The sequence below is a fragment of the Emys orbicularis genome, chromosome 10, assembly GCF_028017835.1.
Source record: "Emys orbicularis isolate rEmyOrb1 chromosome 10, rEmyOrb1.hap1, whole genome shotgun sequence".
NCBI lineage: Eukaryota > Metazoa > Chordata > Testudines > Emydidae > Emys > Emys orbicularis.
This window is the reverse complement of record NC_088692.1, coordinates 84,966,485-84,978,783: the sequence shown is the minus strand read 5'-3', so window position 1 is coordinate 84,978,783 and position 12,299 is coordinate 84,966,485. Positions and strand designations below refer to the sequence as shown.

Sequence of the window (12,299 nt, the reverse complement as noted above, 5' to 3'; positions counted from 1 at the left end):
GCTACTTGTTCTGAATGGGGGAAATAAATTCACACTATACTAGGTGTAGGTGGGGAGGGGGGAGATAAGCCTTGGCATGGAAAACTGTTGAGAGGAACCAAACAGAGACTCCAGCTTACATGGGCAGAAGAAGCCAAAGCAGGTACTGTTGGGCTAGAGGCAGAGGGGATAAAATGCGGCTCTGCTAGGGCCACCCCTCTGGACCCAGAACTTTGCAGCAGAGACTTTGAGTTTGCAAGCACTAGGACCCAGGTGGTGGCTTCCCAAAAATGTGGCTTTGTGGGGGAAAACTGTGGCAAGGAGCCAGACAGACTCCAGCCAGTAGGGGCAGCAGCAGGCAGAGAACACCTTTTGGTCTTAGACATGGAGAACTTTCTTCAGTTTTGACTGGGCTGTCTCTGCCCTATGCTGATTAGCTGTCTGCTCCAACACTTCCACTCCTCTCCCCTCAGAGTCTCTTCACCTCACCTTCACTCCAACCTGCCCCTTCATCCTCTTCTCTCCTGCCTTGTCCCTCTCTCTCCCTTCCTTTCAATGTCCTCTCTCTCCCTTCACTTTTCTTTCCATTTAGCTGATCTCCTCTTATCTAACCTCACTTCCCCCCCAAAATTGTTGCACCAACATGCCATTTTCCATCACACATTGTTTACTTTACTTGTGTGTTATAGCCCTTCCCCCCACCCTGTGTCTCTCTTATCTAGTTAGATTGTAAGCTCTTCAGGGCATGGGTCTCTCTTACTCTGTACAGTGTCTAACAGAATGGGGACCCATTCTTGGTTGGCCTTTAGGCACTACCATAAGAAACATGATTAATAAAATATTCTCTTGGAACAATCTGCATCCCAAGTGACAATGACCATAGGTGTGCTCTTCACAGCATCCTCTTATGAGGCCCAACTTCCCTGACTTGAATCCTTGGTTTGACTCCTGCAAGTACCAACAGCATTCTAGGGGATGCTCTGGTTGAGAATTTCAATGGCTGTAGAATGCTCAGAGAGATGCTCTAGGCAAGAACCCCCAGCATGCTAAATGGCAATATAAATATAGAGTCAAGCATAGGTAGGAGAACATTGATAAATAAATGTCTGTCTTAAATGTACATTTAAAAAAACAACAACAAAAAACTCCTTTATATAAGACAGGCCCACATCCTCAGGTCAGTGCTTTGACCACGCTTACCACCACATTTTCATAAAATCCTTGGGAAGTGCTACTTCAATTCTGTTTTGCATTGATAATAGCTTGAGTGACACTTCCCAGCCTATCCAAATGAAAGACCTTTCACAAACGTATATACTACTTTCAACTAAAAATTGACCTCTTTTATTAAACTGATGATCATAGTAGAAAGTGTCCTCCATTTTTCTGCTTAACTGATTATTCAACACAGCAGCTATGCTAATTTTATACTACATTTAAGTGTTGATTGAGCTTAAAGAATAACATTTATTTCTGTATTCTTTATTGAATTTTAAAAAATGCTTTATAATATACATTGCAGGAAAAACAGTCATTTGTATTATTTAATGAGCATGTGTGAATGTGTGTGGACTGGATAGCAGCCACTTCCCCCTTCTCTCCTCATGTGCTTGCCTGTTTGACAACTGCCTGTTCTCCCATCTTCACACAGCCATCCTGCAGTTTTCCTTTCTGGATAGCCACACTCCTGCACAGTGTAGGAGCCTTGCATCTGGGGAAGCAGCCTGCCAGAATTCTATGCACGCTGGAATATAAATTCAGGGAGATGTTCTTTGCTACGTAACTTAAGTCTAATGTATTGCCTATGAGGTGCAATGTAGCTTCATTCTAGTCTATCCAGCAACGCCAATTTACTGTGACATGCTGATGAGATTTTATTGGCTTATTAATAGCCTTGTATAGTATACATATCATTTAGCACCTTAAATCTCAAAATGCATTACAAACTATGTATAATATTACACACACAAACCCCCCCCCCCCCAATGTTAAAAGGCTGTTAAGGTTGCAAAGTCAAGCACTCGAAAGGTAGAAAATGCCAGAATTAAGTCCTGTGCAACCTTAAATATGTCCCCTTTGTGCGTATGCATTAATTACATGATCACATACTATTTTTTCCACCCACAGGGCCCCTGCCTCATTCAATGTAACCCTTTTGCTCTTCTTTGTTCAAGAAATCCTTTCTATTATTTACCTGGTGGACTGTCTTTGACCACTATTACTTTGTGATCTCCATTATGAAGCATGCATTTTCCTCATGATACGTTTCTCAGTGCATTCTCAAAAATGGTTTGATATTTTTAGGCAACTGCATAAGCTCTTTTGTATGTTTTTATGCTGATAGTAACAGATGTTTGTGTACTGTATCCTAAAAAATGTTGTGATCATTCATTCATTGGTTCAGAGTGGCTGCTGCTTGGTAAAAGGAGAAAGTTTTCATCTCTGTTAATATTTAATATACAGTAGGGAAGTTTTATAGAGGATGATAGTATCACAATATGTACAGTACTTTATTTGAATTTGCATAACTGCAAAATATTAGTGTTTGGAAATTAAATTAGATTAGAGACACTGTGTTAAATCGCCTTATCTCTCTAAGTACTGTAGCTAGCCTGTGCTGGTTTTATTGAGGGCATCAGATACAGCACATATTACATTATTGTTGAACTTGTAAGTCCTCAGATGTATTTCTTCAGCATCAGGTTCTGACTGAGTTTATAGAGTCATTACTTTCATATATATCTTGTTAGCAATACCTTCTCTCTTATTCTCCTGATTCTATTATTTATACCAGAAACCTGATTTATTTTGATCAAATTAGTCCTGAAGGTTGAACTAAAAAAAAGATGTTTATTCTCTGATATAGGTCAATATCTGTCTAGGTACTTTAAGGCTTAGTTAGATGTAACTATTGCACTCTACTACGAGTGCCATATCTCAAGATTCTTTATTGCACTTGTGGGCATTAGTTTCTCAGTAACCATGCATGACTTTAAACTCTTTTACTTCATTTACTCAGTATGCAGGAAAAATTGCAAGTTACAGCCAACTTTGTTTCACAATCCTCATCTTAAACTATGGAAATTACAACCAAAAGATTAGAGAGAGAAAGTGGGTGAAGTAGTATCTTTCGCGCTTATGCAGAGCTCTTCCAACATGGCTACAACAACATTGCATACAACCAAAAGATTCTCAGTTTACATGCAACTTTATAAATCGGTCAAGTCATTTACTCCACCCGAACACGGAAAAGATGATGGGAGAAGGAAAACAAAATTTGAATTTCTCTTCTGGTCAGGTGGATGATGGGGGTGGTTTTCCTGTTATGGTTCTTTCCTCTAGTCGTCTGAAGTCAGGTTGGAAAAGCTGGATCAAAGGTACAGTCTCCACTTTGGACAGAGTCGTCTCACTTCTCTCTCCTCTCTCCCTCCTTTCCAATGCTAGATGACCAAGCAAAACAAATTTAGGACTAGCTAAGGTTTGTGAGTAAGACCCAATAAATACCATGATGTGAGGCTTGATACCCGTAACCTGGAGCAGAAAATAATGAAAAGCAAAAGAAAAGACAGCCACAAAGCAATCAAAACAAAACTGACAGAAATAAACCGAAGACCAATGCTGTTCCATGGACTACTGCTAGGTTCTTCACAGCAGTCCCTTACAGGGTCTTCCAGTGCTATTTCTGACACAGATAGCTCAAAAACAAGAGGACCTTGAGTAATTTCAGAACATGCCTCCTCTCACAGCCCCAGAACAAAGTGACAGAAGTCTAGTTCTTGAAACAAGCTTCGGCAAGGTTTCAGCATGGATTGGGTGGTTTCTAGTGTGACTTTGATAAATGATTTTTAGGCAGTTTTCCAAAGGTTTATGGTAATAGTCCATAATGACCCATTACACAGTATTAATATCTTTATTTTGCAGATAGAGACAATGAGACACAGAGAGGTGAGATGACTTGCCCAAGGTCATTTAGGAGTCTATGGCATAAAGCTGGGAATAGAACCTAAATCTCTAGACCAGGAGTTGGCAACCTTTCAGAAGTGGTGTGCCGAGGCTTCATTTATTCACTCTAATTTAAGGTTTTGCGTGCCAGTAATACATTGTAACGTTTTTAGAAGGTTTCTTTCTATAAGTCTATAAATATAACTAAACTATTGTTGTATATAAAGTAAATAAGGTTTTTAAAATGTTTAAGAAGCTTCATTTAAAATTAAATTAAAATGCAGAGGCCCCTTTCCCCCCCCCCCACCCCCCAGACCGGTGGCCAGGACCCGGGCAGTGTGAGTGCCACTGAAAATCAGCTCACGTGCCGCCTTCAGCATGCGTGCCATAGGTTGCCTACCCCTGCTCTAGACATCTAGTCCCCAGGCTTAATTTCAAGGCTATCCTTTCATCTTGCAGGGATCACTTCATCCTGCACTAAAATTCACCTGCCCTAGGGTAGAAAATGACCGCTATTTAAACACTGCACAATAATACTATGCAAAACAAATTAGGACTGGATGTGAAGATTTCCTTATTCAATTGATATAATGGGGTAGTTTAGGTAGATAGACTATAATTTCCCAAAGTGGGATCTGGCCAGAACAGCAGGATTAGCATCCCCCACTGTTAAGAAAAATTCCATGTGATTTCCCCCCCCCCCATCCTGATCATTTGATTGTTGAAGGGACTAGATGTTCAGGTTCTTGGTTTTACATGTCATCCAAAGGCTCACCTCTCCAGATGCACAGTAAATCTAGTTGTATTCTGGATACTCTGTGTGAATACAGACCCAAGGGAGCTGTATCATTTATTGAATTGGTACCAGTTATTAGGACACCAAAATATTCCTTGCAGGTCTGGCCTTAATCCTGGTTATGTTGTAAGATCTGATGAGCTCATGGTGCAAGGTGATATGACTTCAAACATAATATAACCTACTATGTTTAGAATATGGAGGACATTTCCTGCCCATGTGTATATATATTTAAAAGGTAAATTAATTGATGTAGATTATACAAAAATAAATCCACTTTTGTGATACATATTGAAATATGTGAGCATATGCTAAATATGTGAGCACTGACATTTGGCTCTGCAGCGGGATTTAGCTAACGAGCTATTCCCAAACTGCACATTCTTGCTTTCGCTGATGATGCTGATACACTAGTATGTAAATAACAAAAGGAGGCCATATGAGTTCTCCTTTCCTTTAGAAAGATAAAAATCTGTGTCAAATAGTATGAGCCAAAAATCAATACAGACAAAATGTGAGAATTCTTAAGTGTTGCAAACTGGTAATTAGAAATGAAAAATGTTACAGCAGTTAATTTTAGGTGTGGGTGTCTCTTTTTAGTATACTCCATATTGTGGCTTGTAGTTCATATTCTGATGCAAACTTTTTGATTTTTTTTAACTATATAGTTATAGTGATGGTTTTTATTGCTTAATGTGTTTTTCTTACATATTTGAGAATTTTCTATTTCCAAAAACATATCTATATTTATTACTTACCAGATATAACTTTCTGTGATGGAAGATGGAAGACAAAGGCGCTCGTGTTGCTGACTACTTTGTTGTAGCAGGATTGACAGATATTTCAAAACCACTAGAAGAAGAAATCCACTTCAATGATGCTTGCCATAAAATAGCTAAACCAAAAGAACCCATCACTGATGTGACAGTAATTATTAAATCTCTGGGGGAGGAAGTGCCTCAGGGATATAAATGCATAGATGTTACTCCATCAGGACTATCAGCAGATCTCAATAATGGGAGTCTTGTGGGTCCACAGATATTCCTTTGCTACAGGAGAGGAAGGGACAAGCCTCCACTTACTGATCTGGGGTGAGTAATTTTTTTATTAGTGCTATTGAGTCGAGTAATTTTAAGTGGTACCAACGATTAACAAACAAATAGTACACGTTTTACAAAAATACATGCAATACTAAGAACTTGATGTATTTACACATATAGGACCTGATCCAAAGCCCTCAAAGGAAGGGGTCCTGTTGACTTCAGTTGGATCTGGCCTCTATTGTAGAAGAACATCATACTTAGTAAATGTTGGATCTTAGGCCTTGTCTGTGTGGCAAGTTAGTGTGCAGCAAGCTGAGGTGTGAATCTACCATGCACCAGCTTTCTGTGTACTAACTCACTGTGTGACCCTGCTACAGTTCAGTAAAAGTCTGGCGCTGGTGTCAAAAAGCCCTTAGTTAATGACAGTAATACTCCTCTACACTTTTGGGGGGACTCGCAGCATTTTACAAAATTAAGCTTCACAACATGTTCTTTAGATAGGTAAACATCATATCTCATTTTCTACATGAATGAGGCACAAGCTAAGTGATGTGCCCAGGATATCACATAAAGCAGTAACAGAGTTGAAAATAGAACCAAAGAAGTCTTGACACCCGTGTGCAAGCCACTGGGCAATGGTTCCCTCCCATCTGTTGAATTATGAGCACAGATACAATAGTGCAGGGGTCGGCAACGTTCGGCACGCGGCTCGCCAGGGTAAGCACCCTGGCGGGCCGGGCCAGTTTTATTTACCTGCTGATGCGGCAGGTTCGGCCGATCGCGGCCCCCACTGGCCGCGGTTCGCTGTCCCGGGCCAACGGGGGCGGTGAGAAGTGGCGCGGGCGAGCGATGTGCTGGCCGCGGCTTCTCGCCGCCCCCATTGGCCCGGGACGGCGAACCGCGGCCAGTGGGGGCCGCGATCGGCCGAACCTGCCGCGTCAGCAGGTAAATAAAACTGGCCCGGCCCGCCAGGGTGCTTACCCTGGCGAGCCGCGTGCCGAACGTTGCCGACCCCTGCAATAGTGAGAGCTCTAGCTACAGCTTAGGAGGCTTTTAGTGGTTGAAAACTGCATGTGAATACACATTAAAGAGTAATTATACACAAAGAAAATGGGAATCTAGCATCAGAATGGAAGTTTCCTGTTGGAACATGTTTTTATATAATGTGAACTGAAGTAGCTTTTCTTTTCAGTGAAAATATATTCTGATCAAAGGCACGACAGGATTTGTTCTTAAACATATAGTCTTAAATTACAGTTCTGGATCAGTCTTCACTGTGTTTAAACAATTACTTTTGCCCTTTGATTTTTTTTTTTTAATATAGGGTTTTATATGATGGGAAAGAGAGATTAATACAGGGCTGTGAAATCATTCAAGCCACTCCATCTGGTCGTCCTGCAAACATTAGTGGCAGTGCCTCATCACAAAGAGTATACATCACTTACCGAAGAGCCTCCGAAAATATGACCCAAAACACCTTGGCTGTCACAGATATATGTATAATTATACCGAGTAAGGGAGAGAGCCCTCCACATACATTCTGCAAGGTTGACAAGAATCTTAATAACAGTATGGTAAGATTACATGTCTGGATTTGTTCAGTTAACATTTAATGCTTTAATGTTTATAGAGGATTTATACCAAGAATCCTTGAGAGACGCTGGTGAATAATTGAACTGATTTACCTCTAGCAAGTAATTAAAAGGTGTTTTTGGAAGGGGGTAACATTTCCTTTGTCCCTATGTGGGAATGTCTAAAAATGCTGGATTATATACACCTCTACCTCGATATAACGCTGTCCTCGGGAGCCAAAAAATCTTACCGCGTTATAGGTGAAACCGCATTATATCAAACTTGCTTTGATCCACCGGAGTGCGCAGCCCCGGAGCGCTGCTTTACCGCGTTATATCCGAATTCGTGTTATATCGGGTCGCGTTATATCGGGGTAGAGGAGTATGTTGATTTCAGTAGGCTTTAGGTCAGGCCTTAGAGTACAGTCGTGTACAACTGTATAGCCATGTGCAGACATGGAGGTATGTAGTGAGATTTCCAACATAGTTACCCTCAAAGTAGAATGGGATTTCTAACTCTGAGAACTGTGTTTTAACCATATTACAGAACTATGCTATAGACTACATAAGGGGTGAGTAGATAGTGGAGGTAGCTTCTCTAGCAGTTTCACTAGCACTATGCTCAGAAGAAAATCTTGTTCCACGTAGTTCCATGTTAGACTACTGCTAGCAATAACCGTGTTGGAAAATTTTTATTAGCAGTTTTGATCCCCATTTGGGTAGAGACTCTGTTTAATTACCTAAATAAGACAGGATTCATTAATCAATTCAAGAACTGAACTGAGTCTTTATTTCTGCCAGTTTACAAATATTTAAGAAGAAAAAAGTCACTAGCTGAATTAAAAAAGGAGATTATGTATTATATATTCATGGTTCTGGTCATGGATGCCAGCCACCTTTCTCTATAGGTACTAACTGATGTCTAAGTCTGGCATAATGTTGGTGAGCACACCAATATTATGGTTATATTTTAATTTAATATTTAAACTGCAGCTTGGCAAAATTGAAAAGGCAAAAATAAATTTTTGCCTTAGTTCAGTAAATCTTCTGTTCCTGAGATGAGTGAAAATTTGACAGTCTTCATAAAAGAATGCCAAAGTTTGTGACTGTGTGGATAATGCGAGTGGTGAATGCGGAACACTTGTAAAGGGATGAAAGTATACTGTTTCTATATCTATTAATCTCTGTTACTCAGCTAAACAGCTGCATACTTTTTTTTTTTTTTTAACTTACAGACTGAATACTGTTTGGTATATGTTACTATTAAGTTCTTATTATTGTTAGTTTATTGTGCAGAAAGGCACTCAGATACCACAGTGATATGTGTGGTGTAAAGATAGCTATTGATATATTTATTTATAATTATTTTGATTTGAGGGGGATCTTGTCTGTGGTGTATGTTCTGGATAGTAGTAAAGAGAAAAAACAATTTCATGGACTTTACAAAAAAGAAAAATAGGTCATTCTGGGCGTACCAACTTTGACAGTGTCTCTTTAATAAAAGATGAGCTTATTTATTGCTTAATGTTGCAGAGGTATATTCTCTCTGAGCAGTGTTTGATCCTTTTTGGGGCAGCTGCTTCAAAGAATGACACTCAGTTTCTGGATTAGAAGAGAAACACTGCTGTTATGATAGTTGATAACTATTTGAAGCTTAAATTAATAACTGTCAGCAGACTGTTAACTTTCTGAGTCTAAGTCCTTATGCTGCTTATTCTACTGTTTCATGTTGTGGCTTGTGGTCAGGCAATTTTCCTTCTTTTTTTTCCACGTGAGAACTTTCTAATGGCTTGTCTACACAGCGCCAGGCATCTGATTTGTAGTGTGTTGCTCTCTAACTGCCCCGGGTAGACTTTGCTGGTGCCTTCTAAAAGATACCTAGTTCGTGTTCACGTAGTCCCATTTCAAACAGGACAACGTTAACAGAAACTAGCTTTTAGAGCGTGCCAGCAGGGTGTACACGAGGCAATTAGAGTGCAGTGCAGTAGTGCGTTTTACAAATCACAACCCTCTATCACACTTTGCTGTGCCATGTAAACAAGCCCTCAGACTTTATGTAGGTTGATGTTCAGGGCTTGATCCTGCTCCCATCAGTGGACATTTTGTCATTCGTTTCAATTGGGCATAGGCTCAGGCCCTTAAATAGTAGCGAACAGTGCAGAAACAGCTCCAGCAGGTGTGTAAGCGCCAAACATACTGGGTTTTGTTGTATGCTGTATCCACTCTTTACTCTGAAGACAGAATGCTGTGATCAGGTTTTCAAAAATGCAATGTAAAATTATGCCTCCAAATTTTGCATATATGAAAATCCATGTTTGAGCATGCAAATTGGGTAGGCACATAAAGATGGGGTTTCATGTGCTGAAAGGCTTTTTATTATTTTTAAATGTGACCTTTGTTTCACATTGTGATCCTGCTGTTGCCCTGCATGATATATGTTGGTATGACAGCAAAGAAATACTTAAAAGCAGTTGATTCTGAAAGAGCTGATGGTTACACATCTGTGTAAGACCGGACTTTCCACTCCTATTAGAGGAGGTGAGTATTAGTTTCTTGATTGAGGAAATACTGGGTACCAGCGCCCATATTACAGGTACAATATTACAGTCTTAAACATGGACCAATGAATATGTAACAGGAAAGATGACTGCTAAAATTTGAGTATAATGTGGCTTTCTTTGTATTGTGAATAATCAGCATGTAGGGTCAAGTAACAATGGTGGAAAACACGCATACAGGTCTGTCGCATCTTATGCGCATTTAACATGCGCAATTTCAACTTTACGCGGTCGGCAAAAACAAAAAATAAGAGAAAAATAACTATTTTAATACTATACCTGTAGTGCGTGCGATTCCGCCCGCCATTGAACTCAATGGAATTTTGACTATAAACGGTTTTCGTTTTACGCGCTAACCGCGGAACGGAACCTCCCCTGCGTAAGATGAGACAGACCTGTACTTGGTATTAAAGGGACACTGTCAACTTGAAATCTTGTCAGTTTCGAGTTTAAAAGTAGTTTCTCTGAGCCCATTGCCAATTTTTGTAGTTTTACCGACATTTCCTGTTCCTTTTTGTTTGTTTTTGTTTTTTCAGTTTCTCTTCTCTACTGCTGTTTGGGGGGGAAAAACCCACACAAACAGGCAAAAAATATTGACTCTGTACACTGAATGTTATCATATGCAAAAAAAAACCCGAAAAATCAGACATTTTTTCTGATTTCTGTGCTAAAGTAATTTATTGGTATTACTTTTAACAGTAGCAGATTTTTAAAAACATTACTTCTGGGTTTTTTTAATTGATTGTCCCTTTAATTCTCAATGTTGCCTTATCGACTGAAATTTATTAAAGAACAGATATTTTAAAATTGCTCCTTTAGTTCTACCAAAGTCACTCTGTCGACTTTGCGTAGTTGACACTTAAATGTCCAGTGAGCTAACTTGCATGCTTCCTCCCTTTCCTCCCTGGAAGATTTTTCTATGTTCTGCATACATTCATTAGCAGACCTGGCTCTTATTTCTAAGGCCTTCCCATTTAGGAGTTGGGGCACGAAAACACTTTCCTTTAAGTGAAAAGTTATAATTATTGTGGCTTAAAAAATCACTACCAACAAGAGAACTAGTGTTGTTTGAAAATTGTAAAATATTATGACATTTGTGCTAAAAATGTTTCACAGAGTGTGAAATTACACGTTAAGTGGAGCAAGCCTGTTAAAAGACTATGTGTCAGCATGATTAGTGGAAAAGCTAGCAGAGAAAAATCTATTACTTTATGGGTCAAATCATGCTATTATACTGACTCATGTGAGTAGTTCCCATTGAAATCAGCATGACTGTAAGTGTGAGTAAAATAGCATAATTGAAGCCAAGAGTTTAGCAAAAGGGATCAGACATGCGTATGGGTAACAAGAATATCTAGAGTTTTATAGTTAATGCTAAACAAAATTAGGAAGGGGTAATAAACCTCATGCTTTGACTTTTAAGCCAATTTCTAACTATAAGAGATAGGAGGAGACCTAAAATGAGGGGCAAATTATCTCACATGTGCTCCTGTGTGGTTCTTACACCTTCCTCTAAATCGTCTGCTGCTGGCCACTGTCAGAAATGGAATACTGGATTAGATGGACCTTGGGTCTGATCTAATATGGTAATTCCTGTGTTCCTAGCACATGACTCTATGAAAGATAACGAGTTGTGAGGAGTCCTTCCCTAAACTAGTTCTTTTCTCTGTTTCATTTTTTTTTTTACGCCTTGTCAAGTAAATCAATAAGAATGTGTTGACTTTTGTGTTGTTTTTTACAGTGGGGCTCAGCAGTATACCTATGTTATAAAAAGTCTGTGGCAAAAACCAATACCATATCATATAAAGCTGGTGAGTAATTATTTTATAGCTTTGTTGCTCTCTTAAGTTACTGATATGTACACTCAGCCATACCTTCATCTTGACAGAGTTTTGTCTGGGAATTATTTATCTAAATACAGGCATTGTCTTTGGCACTGTAAAAAATAAAATAAGCCTCTGACCCAAAGAGCTTTCTAATTTAAAAAAAAAAAATCCAGACTACTGTCTTGTACCATTACGTCTTTCATTTTAAAAAATCTGTATTAAATATAGGCTTAGTCATCTTTGTGTGTGTTTCTTTTTAATTCATTGTAGTGCTCTCAGATAGTCTTACTGTAAATTCCCATTTCTGTTGCAGAATATGACAAAGGTACTGTAATTACCTTTTGGGTTTAAAACCAGACCCCATGGAAATCAATGGCAAAACTCCCATTGACTTCAGTGAGGTCAAGATTTCACCTGATGTTTTGTAATAGTCTTGTAATTTTATTTAATAAAACATAGTTGATTTTTCATTTTGTCATGAACCCCTTCTACTGTAACCCTGAGTGCATATACCAAGACTTTTTGACCATATCAAAATAAATGAACTCAATTCTGAAATATTTCTTTCACATTCACACTGCCTG

The 12,299-nt window shown here is 39.2% G+C and overlaps 1 protein-coding gene across 1 annotated transcript in view; it reads left to right on the top strand.

The window, feature by feature from the left end:
- Positions 1-5,484: 5,484 nt before the first annotated feature.
- Positions 5,485-12,299, top strand: part of DENND4A (DENN domain containing 4A) — a 69,931-nt gene continuing 63,116 nt past the window's right edge. The window contains exons 1-3 of the mRNA XM_065412260.1: positions 5,485-5,808; positions 7,085-7,334; positions 11,631-11,700. Coding sequence (XP_065268332.1) covers positions 5,501-5,808; positions 7,085-7,334; positions 11,631-11,700 — 628 coding nt within the window. The 5' untranslated portion in view covers positions 5,485-5,500. The remainder of the gene's footprint in view (positions 5,809-7,084; positions 7,335-11,630; positions 11,701-12,299) is intronic.